The following is a 27048-nucleotide window of genomic DNA, read 5'->3' as shown; positions in this document are numbered from 1 at the left end:
TCTAACAATTTCCTGTTTCTAACTGATGGATACTATAGCCAACAAGTGAGCAAGTTGGCATTAACTTTATTCTAGTTTCTGTATAATTTTAAGTACATAAAGGTTTATTCCCACAAGCCTCAGGAATGGGTAGAAGTCATAGGACAGTCCCCCCGCCCCCACCAAAAATTTAAAAAAAAATTGCATATTTTAGTAAATATTCTAAAGGGAAAATAAAAACCATTTATACATAGGAAAAGCTATTCAAGGCCTGAAGCCATCAAGTTCAAGCCCATGCAACAGCCTGTATTGGAGGCTTCATACTTCTGCTCAGCATAGAAACAGAAGCCATAAGCCTGCCAGCCAAGAAAGAGTCAAACCGTTTAGGGACAAGGAGAAGGCGGGTGCCAAGAAATGTGGCATAAGCCAAGACAAGTCTGAAATAGATGACAGGCACCTATCAAGATTCATAATAGTTAATGAAAGGGAGGAAGGAATGCCAGATTCCTTGGAATGATTTTTAAAAAAACTTTTCTGAAGGGAGGTGCTTGGCCGATACCCCAAAGGCTCACATGAAGAGGGCCCGGCTTTCACCTAACTGCTGGGGGGCGGGGAACTGTAGTAGCCCCAACTTCCTCCAGCAGCTGGTACAAGGGAACCTCCTGGCATGGCACAGACAGAATGAGAGAACATGGAATAAAAGGAATTCTAACAGGGAAACAACTCGGCTTGGAATGCTGTGTGCCCAGGTGTCAGCCTTTGGTCCAGGGCAGCCACGTCACCAGGGCTTGGGAACATCACTTGGTGCCGGTGAATTAGTTTGGTTAGAATATCTAGCTGGGGTTATGCGTCAGCTCCCACTACCTTCCTGAAAAGCATTACCAAAAGGCCTGATCCTTGGCAGGAACAACCTGGTCCATTCATCCAGAGGGACCCACATGTGTCCCCCTCCCCAAGGCTGAAGCCCATCCGAAAGGGTCTGAAGTTCACCAAGGAGGGATTGGTGGTGTGGTTCAAGCTGACATGGAGAAGTTGCACCTTCCTGCAGATCACATGCAGATGCCCAACTGACCTGTTGCCCCACCCACATCTCAGCCTGAGGTATATTCAGTGAAGGCAGGTAGCTGTACTTCTCCAAGGAAAGAGAAGCCTTTAAGAGCAGAAAGGTAGAGGAAATCTAGAAGAGAATCATCTGAACGCAGGTGTATCCCATGGTTTGGAAGGGGGGAGGGCACAGGACCCAGTGGCACTCTCCTTATCCAGCAATTTCGGTCACTGTAGTAACCAACTTCTGCCCATTCCACAGTGTCTTGAACTGCTCGGGGACAGGGAACTCATTCTGTAAAGAAGGAGAAAGGGAAGTCAGGAATATGGCTCAAACAAGCAGTGCAGCCTAACATGAAATTGAGACTTTGATTCAAGCACTTGACGCTGGGGAAGTAAGCTGATGCCTATGAGCCTCAGTTTCCCTACCTGCCATTGTCATGAGGGAAAAACCTTTAGGTTTTGTTTGGGTTTTTTTTGTGTGTGAGAGGCAACTGGGGTTAAGTGACTTGCCCAGGGTCACAGGGTCACACAGCTAGTAAGTGTCAAATGTCTGAGGCCAAATTTGAACTCAGGTACTCCTGACTGCTGTATCCACTGCGCCACCTAGCTGCCCCCAACCTTTAGGTTTTATAGAGCTCTAAAGAAATATTGTGTGACTGTGGGCAAGTCACTTAACGCCCACTGCCCCACCAAAAAAAAAAAGAAAGAAAGAAAAAGAAATATGGGGATAGCTAGGTGACGCAGTAGAGAGAGCAATGGTCCTGGAGTCAGGAGGACCTGAGTTCAAATTTAGCCTTAGACATCTGACACTAGCTGTATGACCCTGGGCAAGTCACTTAACACCAATTGCCTCACACACACACACACCCCCCCCAAAAAAAGAAAGAAAGAAAGAAGGAAGGTTGATTTCTGGATCTGTGCTGCTTAGGGATGGGGGCTAGTGAGGACAAAAGGAACAATAACTCTTCCCTAAAAAAGGACAGTACAGACTTCGATGCCACAGCCTGCTGGCTGTCCTTACTGAATCACCAGTTATGGCCCATACTGCTGACTGTGCCCCAGGGACTGGCCTAGGTCCAATAACGACTACTTGTGAGTCAGCCCCTGCCACTTAGAGGTTCTGACCCAAAAGCAGGGGAGAAGAGAGATGGGCCCACACCCTCTCAGGGAACCATGGAAGAAGAAATGGCTTTCTGGAAGTTCTGCCACATGGCTCCCACTCATATCCCTTCCTCTGACCTCAAGTCTGGAATGCAGAGACAGACAGACTCAATTAACAAGCACACCATATACTTCTGTGCCTGGCACTGTGCTTATTACTTGGTTTTTTCTGTCCAGTAAGAATTCCCACCAGTTTGCTTTTTGCTCCTGCTAGAAGAGAGGAGTGGGTATGCCCTCAAGAAGTCCTTCCACTCTTCCCATATTCCCAAGAACTCCCGGGGGGGGGGGGGGGGGGAGGAGAAGGCCCCACTTACAAAGTCGCCACTTTCTGTGGGAATAAGGACATTCATTTCAGAAGACTTGGCACTGACAATCTCACAGTCCAGAGAATTCTTGCTCAGGTATATGTGGCAGCCATCTGTCTTATTGATGGAAATAGTTGGCACTTTACCCATCACCTGAAAAGAAAGGAAACAAGATTCTAAAGCCAGCACTTGGGGCCATATGTTAAGGGGCAGAACCAGGTTTTATACCCAGATTCTGCCTGTGATACGTGTGTGACCTTAGATGTCACATGCTTTTCTGGTCCTCAGTTTCCCCCACTGTAAAACAGGGTTGAACTAGAGGGTCTCCAAGGTCCCTTCCAGGTCTGACATCCTGAGGCCATGAGTCTGATCCAGTTCCACAAGAGTGGAGACTTGCAGAGGTTATCTAAGGGGGCACTCTCTCCTCTCCCCTTACCACCCAAGTGATCAGCTTTCAGCCCCCACTGAATCTGACTCGCCATCAAGGAAAAGAATGCAAAGTAACATCTGGTGAAGCTCCCATGTCCGTCTCCAGGGCTCCTCGGGGACAGGAGAAGGAGCCAAGAGATAGGGTTACCTGAACTTTGATGTCTTTGCTGTTTATGATCTCCACAATGCCCACGACGTCATCAAACACCAGGCCAAGCTTCTTACAGTTATCTAGAGAGAGAAGGGGCTGTTGTCACTAGCACACCCCACAGAGTCTCCTACCTCCCAGAGACCCACTTCGGTCCCCAGAAGCCCCACTTGGGAGGGCCCCCTGCACTCACCTAATGTGATGGAATTGATTTTGCCCTTGATCTGGAGTGTAGAACTCACACACTTGTATATGTAAGCCACCTGCTTCAGCTCTGTGTCACTGATCACTAGGTTGGAAGCATTCTCCTGGTTTTCCTGTTAAAGATGGAACAACTCCATGAACTTCCTTTTTAAAGAATCTGCTCACTCCAAACATTGCTGCTGCTGCGAGGGTTAGGGATCTCTGAGCAAGACTCTCCAGCTAGCCTGTCTGGAATGGCTCCCAAACAAGGTCTAGCCTCTTCATCGGGCTGTGGTGGCCTTGGGCGGGGCAGCCTTCCTCTCCTTTCCATGCTATTCTCACACTGTTGCCCTTCACGTATTCTGGGTTCTGCACTGAGCCTGTCTCTCCCAGCCTTTCTGCTCAGGCCTGGCACCCCATGTTTGGAAGGGCTTTCCCTCCCCATCAAGAACCTAGTTATCGGGGAGGGAGGGAGAAAAATCTGAAATTGTAAAGCTTGTATAAACAAAAGTTGAGAACTATCTTTACATGTAACGGAAAAAATAAAATACCTTATATGTAAAGAACCTAGTTATCCTTCATGGCCTCCCCGGCAGGCCAGCCTTTCCATGACCCCCACCCCAGAGAGAAGCTATTTTCTCCTCAAAGGGCTCTTTGCTCTTCTGAGGACCTGTCACGGCATTACTCGTATGGCAGTGATTTGTGTCTTCAGTCTTAGTCCCCCCCCGTCCCCCCACTAGATTATAAGCTTCTTTAGGGCCAGAATTAGATTTCTTCTTTCTGTTCCCCACATCAAACCCAGTGGGCTGTGCCAAATCAACATGTGTTAGAAGAAAGCTGATTCATGATGCATTTCAGTTTCATCCCTCCAACCCCGGTCCTCACACCCAGGCCCACACTCACCACTCTCCACTTCTTGCCCTCCAGTTCCAGCACTGGGGGTTCCTTCTTGGCGGCTGGCTTGGGAGTGGCCCCGCCAGCAGGCTTGGGAGCCGTGAAAGGCTTGGGGCCGCTGCGCACGGGGCCACTCTGGCTCTTTAAGGCCGGGTTCTTGTGAGTCTTCATGTCATCTGACACGTGTTTCAGAGCTGCCAAAAGCAAGAAAATTTTCAGTTTGTTATCAATGAAGTCCATCGGGATGAACAACAACCAATGCCAACACTTGTGCTCCAGTCTGGATGCAGAACTGATAGCCCAAAGTGGGGGACATTCAGGGTTTCTCTCTGCAGATGCCTCTGTGGGGGCTAGACTTCTCAAAGTGGACTCTGTAGAGGGCCAGGCAGTCTAAGCACCTGCCACTGTGGTCCTTTTGCAAAGGGCAACCATAGAATTCTCCTTTACCCTGCTCCAAAGCCAGATTTCTGTGCTGTACTCTGCAGAATGTGTCCTGCACCTACTGGCTAAATCTTGGCCCATCTTCCCCACAGTGCCAACCATTACATAGGGAATGCATCCGAAGCAGCAGGGACATGAAGACAGAACCAAATGGTCCCTACCCTCAAGTTCATACCATGCCAGGAGACACCATGTACATATATTAAGGAAAAACCAAAACCAAGATAATTTCGGGTATAAGGTTGTTGATCAGGAAAGGCTTCCTTTGGAAAACTACACTGAAGCTGAGCCATGAAGGAAACTGGGAATGCTCAGAAGCAGAAGTGAGGAAGGAGCGCCTTCCAGAAATGGAGGATGTTGTGTGAGCACAGTTTGAGCAGACGGCAAAGCTACACCTTAGCCACTCACCATGAGTGATGCCCTCTCCCTGATTAATCTGAGCAAACAGTGCTGACCGAGAGGCAGACTCGTCACTGCCAGAGCCGGTGGGGATGGGAGGAGGAGGAGGCCCGGGTGGTGGGGGAGGAGGGGCAGATCCAGCTGAGGGGCCTGATGACGTGCCACTCAGTTCTTTGGCTGTGGGTCCCTAGGACAGCAAAGAGGAGACTGGTTAGTAAAGGTCACAACCATCTGCTATCTTGTCACCGTACTATATGCTGAGGGTAGCTACCATTCCCCATCACAGGTACCTCTCCATTCTCTCTACTGACCCATGACTATTCCTCCTCCTTTTTTCTTCAGTCTACACAACTTGGGGCGTAGGGCAAGCAGTGGGGTCCCTCTGGGCCATACTCTGCCTGCTGATGGCACTCTGCTCTTAAGAAGGGATAAAGGGGGGCGGCTAGGTGGCGCAGTGGATAAAGCACCGGCCCTGGAGTCAGGAGTACCTGAGTTCAAATCCGGCCTCAGACACTTAACACTCACTAGCTGTGTGACCCTGGGCAAGTCACTTAACCCCAATTGCCTCACTAAAAAAAAAAAAAAAGAAGGGATAAAGGGGAACCACTGACCGTTTTGCTCCAGGTGAGGCCAGTGGTGTGGTACTCCTTAATGTATGCCAGCAACTCGGTCCATATGTTCAGGTAAGCTTTTACCCAGTCCACATGCTTTTTATCCCTGGAAAGCAAACAGGAAGGACAGTCACAGCCAGGCAGGTGGCCTCAAGGGCAGCCACCCCAGAAACAGTGACTGTAAAGCATTAAATTCAGGGTCCAACTGTCCAACACCTATTTCACCTACCCCATGAGAGCTCTCTCTGAAATTATTAAGATTTAATCAGACGCCAGAAGAATGCAGGCTTTGGCAGGCCTTACCAAGTGATAAGTGTATTGAGAGTATGAGCCCAGTGGCCCAGTGCATCACCCAGTGCGGCCTGCCCCTTGCTACAAAACTGGCCACTAGGGGATGAATTTTCCAGCCACTGCAGGACTTAGGAATCCTTTTATTCAACAAACATATCTGACCACTTCCTGTGTGCAGAATATTGTGCTCTGAACTACTTGTGGGACGTGCCCACATTGACACAATCAGATCTTTCAAAGGCGACTGCTATCGAGTGGCTAATATGGAAACAGATTTTGAATTATCTCATATGCATAAAGAATATGATATTGCTTGTTGTCTCAATATATTGGCAGAGGAGAGGCTGGAGGGAAGAGAATTTGGAACGAAAAGTTTTTAGATGAATGTTAAAAAAATGCTGCTATTAAACCTGTCATGTGCTGCCTTTGTGAAGGCCATGAGCTCCTTCAAAGCAAGGACCCTGGCCTGTGTAGATCTGCAGCCTCCCAGGGCCCAGTAAGTAAAGAACACAGAGAGATGGATGGGCCTAGAGAAGCAGCTCCTGCCTAAACCAGATGCCACCCTCATCTCCAAACCAGCACCAGCAAGGGAAGTAAGTGGTCAGGGCTGATAGGCCTGGGAGAGAAAGGGCAGGATCAGGCAGTGCCAGCCTCCAGAAAATAGCGAATGCAGGCGCCCAGCAAACATTTGCAGAATTGAAAAACTGCATTGAAACAATGTCTGCCTCAAATAATTTTAGATACCTAGCTTCCTGACTCAGTCAGATTTCTGGATTAAAAGAAGCCAAACCCGAGGCCATTAGGCCAGCTAAAAAGTCTTCAAAGAAAACCAGTACCTAAGAGGGTGAAGTAATGAACACCTCGTCAGCCCTACCTGCTGCTGCAAGGTTCCTAACTCCATGAGCCTAAAGGGAAGGGCGGGAGAGGGGCAAAGGGAAGAACTGGGGACACTGTGGGAACACATAGAAGGTAGAAAGAGGGGGAAAAAACAGAAACATCGTCTTTAACTCTTCTTAAAAGATATCTGGGAGAATGTATTAGAAAACCACTGGGGGGGGGGGGCAGCTAGGTGGTGCAGTGGATAAAGCACCGGCCCTGGATTCAGGAGGACCTGAGTTCAAATCTGGTCTCAGACACTTGACACTAGCTGTGTGACCCTGGGCAAGTCACTTAACCCTCATTGTCCCACCAAAAAAAAACCCCACTGAATTTGGAATCAGGACTTCAGGTGCATCCAAACTCTGCCAACTCACTAGCTACAGGGTCTTGGGCAAGTCATTGCACTTTTCTCTGCTTCTCAGTTTCTTCATCTGTGAAATGGGGTAGTAATCTCTGTACTACCTACCTCACATGGCTTCTGTCGGACAAACACTTTGCCAACACCTAAGGTTCTATGGAAATGGGAGTGGCTCATGCAGCAGGGACATCAGCAAGATGGCTAAAGGTGTAACGAATTTTTCAGCCACGTCAATTCCTGAAGACTGTCTGCTGAGCTGCAGAAGCGCTGCAGTCTGTCAGTGAAGACGGTGCCCTCCCCAGAGGAATCAGTCTGCTGGAGCATCTGTTACTAATGCAAGTGCCCACCCACTTTACCACGCACTCAAAACCCATCACCCCAGCTATGCTGTAAAGTGCTCATGAGAATGGGGCCCAGCCCTGTGAATGAAAAACCTGCAGAAAGTGCAAGATACAGCTACTTGAGCCAGTGCTGCCAACACTGATGCACACTCTTCCACGGGGGCAGCAAGCCAAAAGGGTGGTACTCACACATCTTTGAACTCCTTGAGTACCCGGTTTGTATAAAACATGGCAGCATCATTCATTTCCTTCACGTAAGGGCCAGGCTTTGGGGCCTAAAGACAGAGAGGCAATTAGATACCTGGTCCTCTGGTGGGCCTCCTCCCAGGGGCTCCCCAAAGCAACCAGCTCACCATGGCCACCCAGCCCAAAGCAGGGATACTCTCGCTGACAGCTGAAAGATGATTGAACAATTTGCTGCCTCGGTTCTTCTCTCGAAAGTTCTGAACCTCCTGGATCTGCTCAGAGATAGGTGCCAACAAAGACGAAAGCTTATTCTGGGGGGAAAAAAGATTTGGGAGATAGTCAGACTCTGGTTTCTGTAAAAGACTGTGTAGATCTTGAAGCTTACTTAGGAAGGGTTACAGAATTCTAGAGTTGAAAGGCTGATCCCAGCTGGTTTCCTCGCATCTTGTCTCTTTCTCACTCCCATCCATGACTGCAAAAACATGTAGAGCTTGTTAAGATACTCTGTTTGGCATGTCTTTCTCCCAATGATTTACCAATTCAAAGACTTCCTGATACCCCTCTTGTGCCTAGCACTCAGGCTCTTCAAACCCTCTTTTAGCCTTGTCTCCTGTTACTAACCTCTTTACATACACTATACACGAGTCAGATTCCTACCCAGCCTTCAAAAGACCCAAAGCAAGAGCTAGTTGTTCCAAGAAGTTTCCCTGACCCTCCTCCTGGCAGCCACCTTTTCCATGGGATCTCACACAGCACTTTCCTTTGGAGCTCTCAAAAGCCTTCATGTACCATTCTACATTCCAGTTCTGGATCTGGAGCTTTCACCTCACTAGGCCAGGACTGAGTCTTTACTTCGTCTCTCCCTAGGCCTAGCACAAGGCTTAATCAACATTCAGTGAATAAAAGGCCTTCACAGTCTGGACCTCTCCCCCTTGCTATTCCATCACAAACCTCACCCTCTGCAGAGCTGGGCTGGGCTCCTGGCATTGGTGAGATAGCACCGAAGCCAATCCAGCCTTTGCTCACCACCTCTTTTCTGAGGTAATCCCATACTACTCTAATCATTCCTTTCCCCAAACTCCTTTAAGCATCACTGCTTACAAAACATAGCTCAGCTCACTTTCTTCATGCCCAGAACAGGCTACTCCATTTTCAGACTATGCTCCTTGCACACGTCCCTCTCCCAGCTTTAGCTCCCTTTTTAGGTTCTGTTCCTCTATTACAAGGTAAGCTCCCTGAAGGCAGGGTCTATGACTTGTTTCTGTAACCCCAGTGGTTGGCATCGTGCCTGCCAAAGGAAGTGCCTGCTAATAGCTTATTTCCTTCCTCCCTCTCTGCCCTCTGTAACAAAACTCATCTGCCCTTGTATGCTTGGCTCCACCTCGGAAACAACACTGGAAGCTCTAGATAAGTAAACAGTGTTGAGATGAGCAAAGAGGAGATAATACTCTCCCCGTAAGTGCTGACAACAGGACAGTTCCCTTGGAAAGTACTGAGAATCAGAAAAGATACCAATCAGACAATTTATTGCTTCAGCAAAGTAGCAGGCTACAAAAGAAACCCTCAAAAGTCAACTGCATTTCTACAGAATAACAAAATCCAAGAGGCACAAAGAGAAATTCTGAAAAACCATTAAAAAAATCGTCAAGTACCTGGGGATCAACCTACCAAAGCACAAAAAAAGGCTTGTATAAGTTCAAGTACAAAGTGCTCCTTAAAGAAATAAAGAGTAACTTAAATAAATGGAAGACTAGCTAGTGCCAATATAATAAAATATACTATGAAAATTAATTTATACTTTTAATCCTATACTAATCAAATTATCCAAGGGATATTTTATAAAACCTTGATAAAATAATAAGAAAATTCATATAGAGAAACAAAACACATAAAATATCAAAGAAATTATGGGAAAAAAAGTAGGGACAAAAGGGGAATAACACTTCTAGACTTTAAATTTTAAAGTAGCAGTCATCGAAACTATCTGATATTAGTTAAGAAGAAAATAAATATTACTTAGGAAAGAATTCCCTATTTAATAAAAACTTCTACGCAAACTGGAAAGCAGTGTAGCAGAAATATGGCTTAACCAAAACCATATTTCCAGTATACTCTAATTAGATATGTGACCGTAATTTAAAAGATAAAAGTATTTCTAAAAAAATCAGAAGACAAGCATAACTTTCATAACTATGGGTCAGAGATGTGTTCTTAGCCAAACAAGGAATAGAGGAAATTACAAACAATAAAATAGGTAACTTTGATTACAAGAAACTGAAAAGCTTCTGCACAGACAAAATTAATGTAGCTATGATAAGAAAGGAAGCAGATGAATGTGGGAAAAAAAATCTTTGTATCAAATATCTCTGATAAGGTTGCGTACGTTCTTCCTTCCTCCCTCCCTCCCTCATCTCATTCTCCATTCTAAGAGATAACTGGTCCAAGGATATGAACAAAGAGTTGGTAGAAAAATTGCAAAGTATTAACCACATGAAAGAATATTCCAAATCACCAATTATAAGAGAAATGCAAATAAAAACAACTCTGAGGTTTCATTTCACATGCTGCAAATTGGCTAAGATGACAAAAGATTGCAATGTTGAAGGAGTTGTAAGAAGATAGGCAGATTAAAAAAAAAAAGACAGGCAGATTGGTACATTGTTGGTGGAGCTGTGAAATGTTACTACCATTTTGGAGAACAATTTGAAAGAATGCAAATAAAGTGACTAAAATGTCTTTATCCTTTTACTTAGAAATTCTATTACTTGGCTTATGCCCCTGAGGAGGACATTAATAAAGAACAAAGTCCCCATATATGCCAAAATATTTTATAGCAGCATTTTTTTTGGTGAGAGCAAAGAAACAAAGTAGATGCCTTTCAACTGGGGAATGGCTAAACAAATGGAACATTACTGTGTTGTAAGAAATTATGAATTTGATGAATAAAGAGAAGCATGGAAAGATCTATATGAACTGATATGGAGTGAAGTAAACAAAGAAAACAATATACACAATGTCTAAAACAATGGAAACCAAAAGAGCCATACACCATCCCTTCCCCAGGAGAAAGTAGCAAAATTATAAAGAACAAGCCCAACTTGAAAGAGATGTGAATAAAATAGTCCCATCCCACCATACTGCAAAGCAATAGGTCCAGTGTTGCACACTGCACATATTTTCAGGTAATTTTGATGTATTAAGCTATGCTGATTGGGTTTTTTTTTTTTTCATTTTCGTCCCTCTTTAAAAAAATATTTGTTATGTGGGATGACTCCCTGCGAAGGAAAAGGCGAGGGATACTGGGGAAAAAACAAGATATCAACTAAAATTTATTTAAAAAAAAAAAAGAGTAAGTAGTAATTCTTGGATGTTGTGTAGTCCATACAAGGCCCAAAACAGCAGACATTCAAATCCGACTGAACTAAATCCAACTGTGGACCTTGGCAATCAGGCAGAAAGCTTGGCTAAGCTCATCTTGTGGGTGGGTCATGTTTCTGTGCTGCTCCAAGGAAATATGTTTCCATCCTAATACTGCTAGAGCTTCTCCTGCAGGAGAGCAAGCTGAAGCCATGGACTTGTGCCAGGGTCTCAGCTGCCTGATTTGCTACAGAAAATACAGACTCTAAGACAATGTTTAGACAAGGCACTTCAACCAAACAAGTCCAGAAGAGAAATTAGAGTCAAATGTATTTAATGTGTGCTAGGCACAGTGAAGTCAGCTAAGAGTTTCAATGCCAGAGTTTTGATGCTGAGATTCATCAAAATTACTTCCCTCTGTGGAGGAATGTCTAAATTATCATCCCCAGGAAACGGAAGAAAAAGCATTTTGACTTTTAAGAAAACATAATTTCTCTAACTTGGAATCTTTTGTGTTTCAGCTATATGATGTAACTAAATGACACCAGAACCTAGATGGGAAGAGCCAATGCTCCTTAGATTGCCAAGGAGTGGTCTGACATTTGGCATCAGCAGGACCAACTTATGCACACCAAGAAGCCACATGATCTTTCACTGATCCATCCAGCTTAGGAACCACCATAATTTAAGGAGGCTCAGCTGAGAGTGGTAGTGAGGACCTGCTGCCATGAGGCCATGCTCAGCCCCAGGTGCAGTTAGGGCTTATACGGACAAGCCAAGCTCAGGACAAAGAGTCACTGGAGACCCCCAAATGATTCAGCAGCACATTCACATCACTGTCATAAACCTGGATCTACTTCTGGTGGTCATAAAACGACATCCTAAAATAGTTGGCTTCACAGGCTCCTTAGCTCAGCCTTCCTAAAACCAGCACACCCCAACTGAAATTATTAGAAATAGAACTTACCCCATCCGGCTGCTGGCACTGAGAGGCTGTCACCAAAAGAGATCGTTCAGTCTTCAGACCTTTGTGAACCATCTCAGCCTAGGGGAAGAAGAGAGTCAGGTGCATGTCTGTAACACACCATGATGGACGGGGCTGGGTGAGAGACACACTGTGCTCTCTCCAGACACTTCTATGTTTCCAAGAATCCAATACTTTATAGTCCACCATACAAGTTCTCTTAAACTGGTGGTATAAGGAACGTATCTCTGAGTGCTTGGACCTGGAGTTGGAAAGACCAGAGTTCAAATCCAGCCTCTTGGACAAGTCTCTTTACCCATTTGCTTCAGTTTCCTCAATTATAAATTGGAAATAATAACAGCACCCACTTCACTGGTTTGTTCTGAGTATCAGTAAGGTATCTGTAAAGAGCTTAGCACAGTGCCTGGCACATAGTAGTCACTTAAAAAATGCCAATTCCTTCCCCCTCCCCTGATCAGTTTATTAGTAGGGACCTGGGAATTTGGGACACAGGTAAGAGAAGTTGGTTAGCTGAAGAGTAACAGCAGTGGAGAAGACCAAGAACATGGACTACTGTTCTAGTGAGATGGAACAGTGGGTGGCTCCTGCAGGGGTGACAGAGAGGCTTGGAGAAAAGGGTGCCTCACAAAAGGGAATGGAGAGACACCTGCTCTTTGCCTACTTTACAGTGTTGCCAGGGACAAACCTGAAAATAATTCAGGAACATAATTACTGCTGTGAGAGTACAGCTCTGCAAATTCCAAATCATGATAATGAATCCTCTATTACATAACATACTGAGATCAGGTTTGCAACAGTTCCTTAGCACAGAAATGAACAAAGTAGAATTTCATGCATTGGTGGAGCCTGATCCACCCACACAATGCGTTGAGGCCCATGTGATGCATCTCTTGCTAGTGAGGCTACTTATAGCACAGTAGAATGCCAGATCAGGAAGAAACCTTTGAGATAAGTTAGTATAATGCCCTCATTTTACAGGAGGAAACTGAGGCCAAGAAAAGTTATGTGGCTAGCCTAACATCACACCATGAGTCACTGGAGAAGAAAAAACTCTAACCCAGGTTTCCACATTTGCACACACGTACAAATGAGCCTTACCCTAGAGATAATGGGACCTGGGGGAAAAGTCAATCAGTTCTTATTAGAAAGAAAGGACGGACGGACAAGTCATCCTTACATGTTTCTGCACATCTCCCCCAATTTCTTTGCTGATCTTTAGATATTCTGCTACTGGGCCAGCAAGCAGAGAGTCAAAAGCTTCCACATACGGAGCTACTCCTCCTAAAGGAAGACCACAGAGAAGAGTGAGAAGGGAAGCCAGAGAAAGAACAATCACTTGTCCAAACACAGTTTCAGTCCCCCTTTAACTGTGAGATCGCCCTCCTTAGTTACACTCCCAAAGTGTGTAGCTATGCCTGAAGCTGTTGAGCTGTCAGCAAGCTGGGGGCTGGGGTGGGGGTGGGGGGTGAGTTAGTTCTGGTATATTCATCTGACAAAATGGCGCTATTTTACTGAAGGAAGAACAGGAAACATTACACCAGCAGGAAGCTCTGGCGTTAAAATAGCTTAACCACAGGCCTTCCTACACAAGTTGTTTCCTCTCTCCCTACTTCTGCACTTCTGTACTCGGAGACAGACCAACCAATTTCAGTAATTTAGGAGTTTATGGTCATTAGGCAAGATTCAGGTTAGTTATCCAGTATCAAGCCCAGGACATGAGGATTTTCCTGAAGCCCCTGTTGGGTCCCAAGCTCACTTACCTTTCGGAGAACTGTCTCCGCAGCCTCCGTGCATGCCAGAAGAGTGGGATACTGCCTCCAGGCGGCCCACTGCTTTCTCCAACCTCTCTACCAGATTTTGCATATCAGCCATAGCTCACCACCTGCTGAGACAGATCAGATGTCAGCTATTGTTGGAAAATAGGATGCCCACCTACTAAAAGATCATTTTTTAACATTAGTGGGATGGCAAAGTAGCAGCCATTCTGAGAAGCATTCAATATTAAAATCAGATCTCAATGAATATAGCTGGGTTTGCACAAGTGCTCACTGTATAAGGAACTCCCTCTGGTTCCTGACTAGAACTACCCAGTAAAAAGGTGTACGAAACAAAAGAGGATTCTTATCTCTCTCACCTATTTCACAAGAGCGGAGACATCTGCACTTGCCCCATCCAATTATCTAACTAACACTATTCTGAAGTACAGCCGTGTGCAACCAAGGAAGGGCAAAAAGTTTCAAGAACCGGAAAGGACTCTAGAGTATCTTGGTCCACACACCCTTATTTTAGAAGTGGAAACTGAGGCTCACAGTCTTTGCTACAGAAAGTTAGTGGGAGAGCCAAGACTGCAGCCCAGCTTTCCCAACAGCCAATCTCATGTGCTGTCCATTTATCATCCTGCTGCTCTACTCAAGAGTCTCCATTTCATTCATGATTTAACTAGGTCGAGAGATGAAACCGAGTGATCTCAACTCACTTAAAACTGCTCGAGACTCCCACATCACATGAAACTCATCCAAAGAATGACAACATCTAGAATACCAGGACACCTGGGCTTGACACATTTGTATTGCCAAAATGAAAGGTGCTGGTCAAAAGAGAGCAGAGAAGACAAAACATTCCTTGTCCATTTTTCTTTATGTATCCGTTCAGGTCTCCAGTTGTCTCCCTGATATACAAAAGGGAGGTGAGTCTTGCAAAATTGTTTAGGAAAGAGTGGAAAATTAGAAACCAAACCAAATAATCCTTCCGATCCCTCTGACTTGAGAATCAACACCAAACAGTCTCCAAACCCATACTCTGAATAGAAATACAAGAAAAGAAAACCAGGCACACTCTCACCTACATTAATTACTTCAGCAAACATGATACCATCATCTGAATGCAAGAGTTACCTTGATAACCCTTCTAGTCCAACCCCCTCACTTTAGAGATTTGAGATGACTTGCGGCAGAAACAGGTTTTTAGCCTGGATTTTCTGACAAAATGCAGTGTTCTTTCTATTCTGCTTGTGTGTCCTTGGGTGGGTCACTTAAAGGGCCCCAGGCTTCAGCTGCCCCGTATTTAAAACGAGGAAGTTAGATAACATGGCCTCTGAGGTCCTTTGGATCCTCTTCTGCCTCTGGTACCTGCCTTGCAGACACACAGATGGTGAAAACAGCCCAAGTCTGGAGTCCAGAGACCTCGGTTCTTGTATAGGTGCTACATTAACTGTGACCTTCACTAACAAGGCCTTCATTTTATTTATAAAAATGAATTCAACAACCATTCGTTAAAATAAGGGGATTGATAAAACTCTCTAGGGTTCCCTCCAGCCCTAAACAGCTATAATTTTTCAGAGACCATAATCTACCACACCCTATGCATCTCTGGGAAAAGATTACTAATAGAAAGTATCAAATCAGTCCAATAAATTTTCTTTCCCAGACACTATCCCAAGTTTTTGCTATTGAAATGTGTGGCTTCAGCAGATGGAAGAGTCAAGCCAAGGCCAGCATTAGTCAGCTCAAAGATAACTGCTGAAGTCATAGGAAAAAGCAGGCCATTTTCCCCTCTCTAGAGACAGACAAGCGCCAATGTTCTAAATGGTATACAGGTCTGGCTGCTGGGGTGTACTTACCCAATTTAGATGAGGAAGACAGTTTCTCCTCAGAACAGTTTGGCTTTATTTTGGTTCCTTTTTCCCATAATTCATTTTGTAGCAAAGGGCCTGAATAGCCAAACAAGCGATAGTTCTTCTATCTAGCTAAAGCCAGAACTTTAAAAAAGGAGAAACCTTTTAGCACTTTTTTAGCACTTGCAGCTAACCTCTGTCTACAGTTAATAACACAGACTGTGGGAGTCTGGTGTTTGGAAGCCAGGAATGAAGGGTGAACTGAGGTTTTCCTGTCTGGATCAAAATCTGATGAAAGCAACAACTGGCTTCAAGAGGGTTCCCTCCATGGGCCTTCTCTTCCCTCAACACTCAGAACATTCCCCTCTCCAGTTCTGTGATGCCTTAATGTCCACAACATTAATGTCTCCCATGGCCTCAAGCTAGAAAACACACCAATGGGGAGATAACACACAAACAAAACCAGGAAGGGATTTTTGGGGGAGTTAACTACTATGATACAGTGAAAAGAGCTCTCTGATTCTGGAATAAAAAGACCTGAGTTTCAGGTCCATCTCGACACTAACTAGCTACAGGACCTTCCTTCTTTCAGCTGCAGTTTCCTTATCTGTACAATGGGAATAAACAGACAGTTACTACATATATCCCAAGGTGGTTGTGATAAAAGTGTTTTGTAAACCATAAAGTTCTAAAGAGAGGAAACCTACTATTGATCATAGAAACATGGCAACATGTCATAATAATCAAGTGAAGAAGCTGCATTCTAGACTTGTGTTCTCAACTATTATGTCTAGGAAATCCCACAAGGGAAAATGGTTCCAGACAAAAAGACAGTTACAGTCATTGGAAAGGGTGTGCCTAGAGGATCTATTTCATTAAATCTAATAATTCTATACAGTGCCAAGCACAACACTATATGTACAAGATAGAGCATGAAAGAGAGAAAGGACCATTAGAGAAAGGACCATTTTTCATCGAAAAGGAACAAATGCATAGCAGGGAAAAAAAAAATCAATGACAAGCTGGAGAGTTCTGAAATGCTGAATTTATTATCTATTTTAAAAGACAAGCTGGCAATATACATTAAGCACTTGCATCTTCATATATAATCTTTCTTTTCTGGTCTACTATGTATATGGAAATATCAATTTTGCTTAATGTTTGTCAAGTTCTGAATTTTAAAAAGGAACAGCCAGAAAGGTCAGAATTAGGAAACTAAAATAATGAGAAAAACCAAGAGGGAGAAAGTGCCTAGAAGAAGGTGGTCTGCAGGTGAAATGCTGCAAAGTTCAAAGAAGAACACGGCCTGAGTAAAAACCCACTGAATTTACCAATTAATAAACCACTGGTTATATTCTAGCCAAACTAGATTACTGGTTGTTCCTTAATAGTATCCTTCATTCCCTTACCTCAAATCAATTACCATCTTTCACTCTGAAGCCCATTCCCTCAATTCTCTGTTATAATCCAACCACTCAATGACACTTTTCCTTGATCCTCCAATTAGAAGTAAACATTACTCTTCCTATTTTTGCAAAGCACGTTTTCTGGATCTTTCATCCATCTCTGTCAGAATCTACTTTGCATCTGATTTGTGTGTATTATAGCAACCCCCAAAGATGGCAATCTCACCTCAGGGGCAGGAACACTGTTGTTTTTCATTTTTAATACGCCCAGAACTTGCCATGGCATCTTGTACACAGTAGGGACCTTAAAATAAATATGTTCTAGAAGGCCTAGTTGCTCCATGGAGTTTGGAACATTTTCAAATTATGGGATCCCTCTGAACCAAACAACAGATGTTTACTGGTAATAAATTATAGACTTTGTTTTATGTAGTACCTCATCCAAAGTATTGTTTAATGGCCAACATAATGGTGATAAGCCTCTCAATAGTTAAGCTTAGGGGGCAGCTAGGTGTCGCAGTGGATAAAGCACCGGCCCTGGATTCAGGAGGACCTGAGTTCAAATCTGTCCTTAGACACTTGATACTAGCTGTGTGACCCTGGGCAAGTCACTTAACCCTCATTGCCCCGAAAACAAACAAACAAACAAACAAAAATAGTTAAGCTTAATTGTTCTTCAACCAAAGATGACACCTGCTCCCCACTTCCTAAATGAGACTCAAGATGCAGACTGGACTGCACTGAGCCCATTCTGTCCATCCAATGAGTGATGGACTCAAGATGAGCACACATATTTTTGGCCAGGGTGAATGTGAGAATTTGCTTTCCTTCACCATGCATTACTTGTATGAGGGTTTACCATTTTCATTCATCTTATTTTTAATGGGAGGAGAGTTCAAAGGAAGAGAAAATAAAAATTTATTAATCAAAACAAAACAGCCAAAAACCTAGATCCTCAAATAGTACGGGGGAATCAAACCTGCTACAGCTTGTGCTCTATTGTCACAGGTCTTGAGAACTCGAGACCTTCACAATGAGGTAGGAGAAGAGAATTTTGTGAATGGTCAATAATGAGTGTGAGTAGGCTGTAACACCTTAACAAGGACATGAGCACAAGATTTGGTATAAAAGATGTTGTCATTATTGTTCAGGTGACCCCAGTCAAAGGTACTGGAGTGGTTTGCCATTTCCTTCTCTAGTGTATCCCCACCATTTTACAGACAAGGAACTGAAATAAATGGGGCTAAGTGACTTGCCCAAGGTCACACACAGGTAGTATCTGGGACCAGATTTGAACTTAGCTCTTTCTGACTCCAGACTGGTGCTCTATCTACTTACTGTACCACCTAGCTGTTCCCAAGATAGCAGAAAGGTAGAAATAAAAGACAGTACCCAGGAAATGTAAGCTGTGAAAGGGAGGTGCACCCACCAAGTAGCAGATGAGCAGTCCAGGGACTGATCCTCTATTTGATATTTATAGGAGGCAGGGTGAGGCAATGGATAGAGCACCAGCCCTGGAGGCAGAGGACTTGGGTCTAAACTTCAGTTCTGAGGCTTACTACCTACCTACTGACTCTTAACCTCTCCCAGAACTGTTTCCTCATCTTTTAAATAAAGAGCTTGGAGAAGATGACCTCTGGAGTCCTATCCAGCTCTTTATCTATAATCTTATGGGAAGATAAAGACAAGAAGGGCAGAGGATAAGGGCTGTGATCAGCACTATTGGGAGCGGGGAGGGACCCACATCAGTGAGATCACACAGTCACTGAAATACGCGATGTGCCTAGCCCTGTTGGATGGAGGGACAGTGGGGTGGTGGTGGTGGTGGAAGAGACCTCTATCTGCTCCTTTTTCTGAACTGGGTTTGGGAAGGAAAGTAGCAAGGTCAACCACAGACATTTTGAGTTTCAGTTGACAACAGGATGTCAAAATGGAGTTTGGGAGAGAAGTTGGGGATGAAGACAGAGCTTGCAAGGAAGTCTCAGAGCTTTAACAAAAATCTTGTTATGACAGGGCCAAGGTCAATCTCCTCTGTGGGCTCATTAGCCTCCTCCTGGGAGTCTTCTCTAAAGTTCTGTCTCAGCCTCCCTGGGTGATTAAGCAAGAGTCACTACTGGAACACGAAACTTGTGCTTAGTATATTTCCAAACATTCCTCTGTGTTTCAAAGGTACAAGAGCCATGTTTAACAGATCACAGGATGGAGAACCTACAGAACAAACTATACCACAGGAACTAGCCAGCTGTTCAAATGTTCTCCTCGGAGGCTCTGAATCCAGGACAGAAATCCACTCCTTAGCCACTACCATGCTACCTAGTACCAATTTTTTTCCACTCCCAAATGCACATGCATTTTCATGGCTAGGATCTTACATGTCACAAAGCAAAAACCAGACTTTAACAGAAGACATGATCCGACAAGCTGGGCCAGAGAGAAGAAGGGCAAACAAACCACCCTGTGAGGCCTGAGGTTTAACCAGCAAACAAGAGCAGAGACAGCTCTGCATCAGTTAAGCTACCATCTAAACTCAGCACAATACAGGAGCTACTTACTGTCTTTCCCACAGGGTTTGATTTCAGTGATTAAACCAGTGACATTTCACTGCTTGTGTCGCCGCCACCACCTGAGTTTTGTTTTTAAAGAGAAAAAACTATCTTTCAAGAACAGCTAGGATCCAATCTGATATAAATGCCTATGTTCTGTTCCCTCCTTAAAGACAGCCCCCCTTACAGAAAGAAGGTTCCAAAAGAATAAGTAGGACAAGTGAAAACTACTTCAAAAGATGGATGATTTCATCAACGTGGTTAATCCTCTTCACCAATCACAACCCCTCCAATCTTAGCAGATAGCTTTCTAAGACCGTATTAAAAAAAAAAAAAAGGCAATCACCTGGTGAAAACGTCTTTGTACTTAGCTAGCCTGGTCCTTAGAAAACAGACACTTGGAAGACCTGACAGAGCCTGCCCTTTGGCACAGGCTTCCAGCCTTGGGCCACTTCAATGTCAAAATGAGTACACTAGAACACAAATTTCGTGGAATGAAGACGATATATCCTTCAATTAGGTCCACAAGCCCAATACTGCTGCTGAATGATACTGTGAGTCTTCAGCAAGAGGTGGTTTTTTCGAAAATAGGCTTCTGTTGCCTCGTGCATAAAACTAACTTTCAATAGGCACTCTGTAAACCTGAGATATGCCATATAAGCAGAGACTGTGCCGGCTGCCTCCAGCCTGGGATATACCACTCTAACCAAACAACAGCTAGTTTCAGTTCCACTCTCCGGAGTGACACACAAATGCAGCCACATTCCCTAAAGAAAAGGCATTTGTATCTAGCCCCAAACCAACCCACCAGAAGCTCTGGAAGGCTCTGTTGTGGCAGCAATTGCTTGGATTAACTTCAAAATAAGCTCTTTAACTGGTTCTGAAGGGCACAGACCCCTACACCCACCCTCCTTTCCTCTTCTCCCCGCATTAGACATTTCAGCTACACCTATTAGAAAGAACAATGAAGACCTCATTTATATGATGACTTATGGTTGCAAGGTGTTTTGCCTGCTAGGTAGATAGGGAAATTACTATTACTCCCATTTTCTAGATAAACCATGGTTTAGAAAGTGATATGGACTCAGGGAACAGCTAGTAAGTGATACAAGCATGACTTGAACCCAGTTCTGGTTCTCAGCCCAGTACTCTTTCCTCTCTCCCCAGGAGACACTGAGTCTGATTATGCATGGCAAACAAAGCTGTACTGTGATGAGGAATGTTTTTGGAGCACTCATTAATTATGTTGACATGGTGTAAATAAAAAAGGAATAGCTTCTTGATGAATGCTAGTTGTGTTAATCTGGGGACAATGGCATTCTGTATCAATTGGGTCAGTTACCAGATATGTGAAATTTAAAACAAAAATGGTCATCACTCACTAACTGCACATAATCTAAAGCCAGGCAGCCCACATAGATAACAAAGCATCATCATACACCTCGTCTATGGTTTGGTTTTGTCTTAATGGGAGGAAGGGAACAGAATCCAGGGAACTGATTGGGTCTTACTTACACCACTGCCCAACACTGGAAGACTGTGATTAGGTGGAAGTAGTCCTGGCTGGGAAGTCAGAAGCTCTGGGTTCTAGTCCCACCTCTTTTTTTTGTTTGTTTTTGTTGGGGCAATGGGGGTTAAGTGACTTGCCCAGGGTCACACAGCTAGTAAGTACCAAGCGTCTGAGGCCAGATTTGAACTCAGGTACTCCTGAATCCAGGGCCGGTGCTTTATTCACTGCGCCACCTAGCTGCCCCCTCGTCCCACCTCTAGACACTAAGTCCCTGTTCAACTTTGGCCAAGTGATTTCCCTGTACTGGTGCAAAATGAGACAGCTGGAGCAGATGATCCCTCAGGTTTTTCAAAATCTCAAAGTCCACAAATAATTTCCCTCAGTCTGTGATATTCATGTCCTATTAGATTTTTTTTTTTGCAGGGCAATGAGGGTTAAGTGACTTGCCCAGGGTCACACAGCTAGTAATTGTCAAGTGTCTGAGGCCAGATTTGAACTCAAGTCCTCCTGAATCCACGGCCGGTGCTTTATCCACTCTATTAGATTTTTTTTAAAGCCTCTGACTGTGTAAGAATATTAAGTTGTTGATCTCAAGTGGCAAAAGAATTTGACCCTATCCCTCAAGGAATGTGATCAATCAAAGGAGAACAGAAGGCAAAACCCAGATTCACTCCTTGATGGAAACATTAGTTTCTTTTTCATGCTTAAAGAAATAGTAGCAGTTTAGGAGTGGCTCAAATCAGAAACACTGTTTGGAACATTCCCCAAAAGCTAATTAAAATGTGAGCCAAACTGCTGAGTCACCTTTCTGACTTTTGGGGACCATAAAGTTGCATCAGAAATTTTTCAAACAGGAAGGAATCTAATCCCTTAAAGGGGTACTGACAGTAGACATACCAGGCTCAACCTGGTACACAAGGTCTTTAGTACTCCTTTCCTGGACTCTTGACAAAAGCTCTTTCCTCCAAACACTTACCTTTCTTTCACTTCAACCTCTTGATATAAAGTGAATCATCAGGCCAAGAAAGAAAATTCTTTTGTAGACCATACACACCTTACTCCCAACTACTTTGCCCTTTGTCCCTCAATATCTCATAATTAGAAGATGAAATCAGATATAATGCTCCTCTTAGTCACCTTATGGTCCAAATGCGTAATCCATGCAAAGGCGGTCCAATTTACCTACACTTTTGCCTCATAATTTTTAATTCAATTTAGCAGATCTTAATTAAGTACCCACCATATATGGGCCCATGACAGACACTAAGGACATACAAAAGAAGCCTATTCATTCAAAGAGGGAACAAAATAAAGTTGGGAATGTTGGATTTTACCTGCATAAAACCCCTGGAGGACAAGAAATCCTATAACTGGCAAAATCTGTGGCAAAAATTAAGTGCTATTGGAGGGAGATCAGGAAAGGGAAAAGCCCGGATCTGAGTAAGTCCTCTGACTCAGAAGGCTTCTAGGAAAAAGTGAGACATGTATTGAGCCTTCACAAGGGGGTGCTGTGCTTAGAGAAGCAGAAAAAAACAACAGGAGGGCTTTCTAGGAGGGTGGTACATAAAGCAGACAGGACTGGAATAAGTCTGATCTAGTCAGGAGGCTGTAAGACTAACCTGATTAGGGAAGGATATTTGGGAGCCATGATAGAAAGAACTTGTTAGAACTATTATATTGTTTTGAGCAGGGTAGTAAAGAGATTCAAGATTAGTCTGGCAGCAGCAAAAGAAACTGGAGTTAGGGAGGCCAGTAATCTAAGTATAAAGTCAGGAGGGACCTGGACTAAAGTAGTGGTAGTAGAGAAAAAGGGATTAAAAAACAGCAAAACAGCTAAGTACTTGGTAACAGACTGAATACGTAAGTGTTAAATCAAAGAGAAGGTTTCAAGAGTCAGCATAAATCGGGCTTGCTTGTGCTTTTGCTCTCTCCCTTTTAGAAAGCATATCCCCTGGTTAAATCTATAGAAGACGATGTAATGGCAGACCCCTAAACAAGCGATGTGGAAAAGGAGGGCTTTATTCCTCAAATGAGAAATAGTACTTTTCCACTGCATACCATACTTTCCAAAGTGTGCTCAAATGTCTACATTCTCTCTGGTACTAACAACAAAGGTGCTACTTCTTCTTTGCATAGAATGTTCCACCTATGATAACATTTGATTCTCATAATAGTCACTCAGTGGTAGGAGAACCTCCTCCGTTCACATTTGCAAGTGAAGGAATTTCTGGAGAGAAATGGGGTGGAGTGAGAATAATTTACTGGCAGCTCAGGTTAATCATTTATCCTAATGAGGCCAAAGCACGTTTAGGAAACATTAATTTTGGGTTGTTAACCAAACAGCACTGGCTAACTTGGTAGCAACAGAACACAGTGAACAAGGCGCTGCATTGGAAAGTGTGGCTTTTAAGTGCCCATTTGGACATCAGTGGTGTGATCCTGGGTAAATCACAACCCGAGTCTCAATTTTTTTCATCAGAAAAACTGAGATGAAAAAACCTGCACTCTCAACTTGACAGAGTTGACCTTGGGGAAGGTCTTTGCAATACTGAAAGCATGACAGAAAGGCAAGTCACTGTAGTAATAGTCATATCAAGGCAGGATGTTTTTGAAAGAACAACTTATCATTTGTTGCACATCTCATCTAAGCCTCCCTTATTTTTTTTTTGGCAGGGTTAAATGACTTGCCTAGGGTCACACAGCTAGTAAGTATCAAGTGTCTGAGGCCACATTTGAACTCAGGTCCTCCTGAATCCAGGGCCAGTGCTTTTATCCACTGTGCCACTTAGCTGCTGACCCCCCCCCCCCCATTTTTTATTAAGTACAGAATAGTACTTTATCTGGACCTATTTATATTTATCACATTCTTCCTCCTGAATTGTCTCCCTTCCTTGAGCAACACCAGTAGAATTAGTATGAAAAAAAAAAAAGTGGGGAGAGTATCGTCCTGGGAAAAGACCTGGCCCAGGGTGGGTAAGTGAGACCTGATTTCAAGTCCTACCTCTGCCATGTGTTACTGGCTATGTGGACCTGGGCAAGTCACTGAATCTCTCAGTGCTCTAAGCAGCTCTGTAAACTCTTTAAATTCCTCGGGAGTTCTCTACACCAGTCCTTAGTCCAGTGCCTGGCACACAGTTGACCTGTAATACTTGCTGTGGCATAAAATCACAGATCTGGTTTTAAAAAAAAAAAGAAAGGAAAAAGATGGGCCTTTGCCCTCATGAGTAGTTTGGGGTCCATAAAAGAGCTATTCGATTTCCCTGATCACAATATAGCCCTCTCCTCCTGTTCAACTCTGGGCCCCATGCACTGACCATCTGGACAGCCTATCCTAAATGTCCAAACTGATGTAAGGGCTTTATGTGGCATAAGCATGCTGAAATCTAGCTCTCCCACTTCTCTTACTTCATATTACTCTCCATTCCATCGAGACCCGACTATTAAGCCATCAAGAGGCAGTTAGGAAGTGCTTCCTCAGGGCCAGGGAAGATGGATACAAAGAGAGTTGAGGCATAGTCCCTGCCTTTAAGGTGCTTCCATGTTTAACTAACTAGGTTCATATATAAGATATATAACAAAGTAGATGGGGGGAAGAGAGCCACCAAAAGAACCTCTTGCAAGAGATGGGACTGAGTCTTGAAGGAACTGGCCTAAAGGAACTGGGAGGCCAGAGAACATCACAAGCATGAAGGTCAGTGCTAAAGCAAGTAACAGCAATGAGTGTCCTGTCCAAGGAATAGCAAGTACAGGATACGAAGGGAACTGGGCAACAGAGTGAGTGCATAGAAGGGAGCAAAGCATAAGACTGTAAAGATGGGAAGGGCCCAGGTTACAAATAGCTTTAAATGCCAAGACAACTGTATGCTTGATACTGGAGGTAATAAGAGAGCCACTGGAATATACTGAGTAGGGAAGTGACATGGTTAGGGCCTGCCCTTTACAAAGATCACTTTGGCAGCTGAGCGGAGGATGCACTGGAGTGGGAAGAAACTTGAGGCAGGGAGACCCACCAGAAGGTACTGCAATAGTGCAGGTGAAAGAGGAGAGCCTAAGGGGCAGCTAGGTGGTGCAGTGGATAGAGCACTGGCCCTGGAGTCAGGAGTACCTGAGTTCAAATCCGACCTCAGACACTTGACACTTACTAGCTGTGTGACCCTGGGCAAGTCACTTAACCCCAACTGCCTCACTAAATAAAATTTAAAAAAAAAAAAGAAAGAAAGAGGAGAGCCTAGATTCATAGGAGATGTTGTAATGGTAGCAATGAGATTTGGCAAGAAATGACTATGTGGGGTGAGTAAGAGTAAGAGTCATGGGCTTGATAGAGGTTAGGAGGACTTCAGGTATGGTCGTGCACTTGGCATTAGCAGTCTCCATGCCTTTGCCTAAACGATTCCCTGTATCTGGAAGGCAGGCCTTTTTCACTGTCCCTTTCCGAAGCTTTTTTCAGAGGCACTTCCTACAGGCCTTTCTTGATTTCCCCTCCCCAATGGCATTCCCTCTTATGAAATTACTTTGTATTTACTTTTCAGGGTACATGTTGCATTGCCTCTGGTAGATTGTAAGTCCACTGAGAGCAATAACAACTTCATTTTTCACTTTGTATCATCAATTAAGCACTGAATGTTTGCAAAAATTGACTTGTGCACTTGAGCTCTGAAAATCTGAAATACTACAATAGAGATCTTCTAGTCTAAGGTTTTTGAGAGCTGGGTCTGTGTTCTATTTATCTTATCCCCAGCACACAACAGACAAGAAGAGCATAACAAATGTTGACTGGATTAATACTTGTGTAAAGAAAAATCCTCCATCTCCCCTTTTTTAAAGATGCTAAATCCCCCACCGCCACCTCCAAAGGGTGGGTGGTTCCCAGAGTTCAAAAAGTTGGCCACAGGACACAAAGGAAGTAGGTAGACTATTTGCATACAAGACGAAGGCCTTTCCTTCCAACCCCCCTTTTAAAACTACCTGATCAAAAGCAGAAGCAGCCAGTCCTTACAGAAGGAAGAGAAAATGCTCCTCCCGGCAGGGAGTCGAGCAGCCTTTAACCTGAAGGCAGCTTCCTGCGGCTTCCACCTCGACTGCCTTAGGGTTGGGAATGTACTCAGCCCAGGTTTCAGTGCTCCCAGCAGGAGTAACAAGAACCAACACAAATTATGCACACCGGGAAGACCAGGAAGTGGAGAGGGATCATTGAGGATCACAGCTCAGTCCAGGACGAACCGTCCTCTGTCCCCCTTGCAGCAATCAGAGGTGGGCGGTAACTCAGGCTCACGAGAGAGAGAGAGAGGCCTGCCCCTGGCACCCCAGCCCCCATTTCTTCTGGCAGGGCACCGAAACCCCTGCTGCCCTCCTCGGAGACCTTGCGCCATGGACCCCAGCTCTGCCCCCAACTTCTTAGCCTAACACCCACGAGGAGGAAAGACCAGCCCCTCAGCTTCTCTGCCTCAGCCTTCAGCTTCAGAGGCGCTCGGTTCCCCCAACCCCACTAAGAGAGTGACCCCGCTCCTGTGTCCCTTCAAAGACCTCGGCCCGGACACCCCAGTCATTGAGCCCAGACCCCTAAGGGGAAGCCCAGACCCGCCAGACAGCAGTTCCCGATTCGTGATCCGGGGCTCAAAAGCGGGAGCCCAGACCCGGGTGCCTTCAGGCCGAGCCCGGGAAAGAGAGCCAAGAGCCCCAGCGCCCCTGAGAGAGCCCTGGCCGTCCTGACAGACCCTGGCCCAGGGAGAGGCTCCGATGGGCACAGCCCTGAGCGGGGAAGGAGCCGCATTCTCTCACAGATCCCAGTCTCCACCCAAGCCAAGCCTGACCCGGCCCCGCGGCCGCCTCACCTCCGTCCTCCGTCCGCCTCAGCTGCTGCCTGCGCTCAGCCGCCCTTCACTTCCGGCAGGAACCGCCCAGCAAGCTCCGCGCGACCCACTTCCGGACCCTCTCCAGGGCGGCGCCGGCAGCCTCGGCGGTGATAGGAAATACGTCATCACG

The 27048-nt window shown here is 44.8% G+C and overlaps 1 protein-coding gene across 1 annotated transcript; it reads right to left on the bottom strand.

Moving 5' to 3' along the window:
* Window positions 1–50: 50 nt before the first annotated feature.
* Window positions 51–27048, bottom strand: CAP1 (cyclase associated actin cytoskeleton regulatory protein 1). The gene is made up of 13 exons (XM_043991240.1): window positions 26898–27048; window positions 13755–13876; window positions 13172–13275; window positions 11977–12054; window positions 7820–7963; window positions 7656–7741; window positions 5598–5703; window positions 4996–5173; window positions 4156–4340; window positions 3263–3386; window positions 3070–3152; window positions 2502–2645; window positions 51–1318 (listed from the first exon to the last, which is right to left on the bottom strand). The coding sequence occupies exons 2-13, from the start codon at window positions 13864–13866 to the stop codon at window positions 1235–1237; spliced, it is 1428 nt and encodes a 475-aa protein (XP_043847175.1). The 5' UTR covers window positions 13867–13876; window positions 26898–27048; the 3' UTR covers window positions 51–1234.

This window comes from Dromiciops gliroides, chromosome 3, assembly GCF_019393635.1.
Source record: "Dromiciops gliroides isolate mDroGli1 chromosome 3, mDroGli1.pri, whole genome shotgun sequence".
NCBI classification, from domain to species: Eukaryota; Metazoa; Chordata; class Mammalia; order Microbiotheria; family Microbiotheriidae; genus Dromiciops; species Dromiciops gliroides.
This window is presented reverse-complemented; position numbering and strand designations above follow the sequence as displayed.

Coding starts and splice junctions, on each gene's coding strand:
- CAP1 (XM_043991240.1), bottom strand. CDS start 13,866: ATGGCTGATATGCAAAATCTGGTAGAGAGGTTGGAGAAAGCAGTGGGC. Junction 12,055..13,171: donor GGGGAGATGTGCAGAAACAT/GTAAGGATGACT, acceptor TTCTTCCCCTAG/GCTGAGATGGTTCACAAAGG. Junction 4,341..4,995: donor GGGAGAGGGCATCACTCATG/GTGAGTGGCTAA, acceptor TGCTTTTGGCAG/CTCTGAAACACGTGTCAGAT.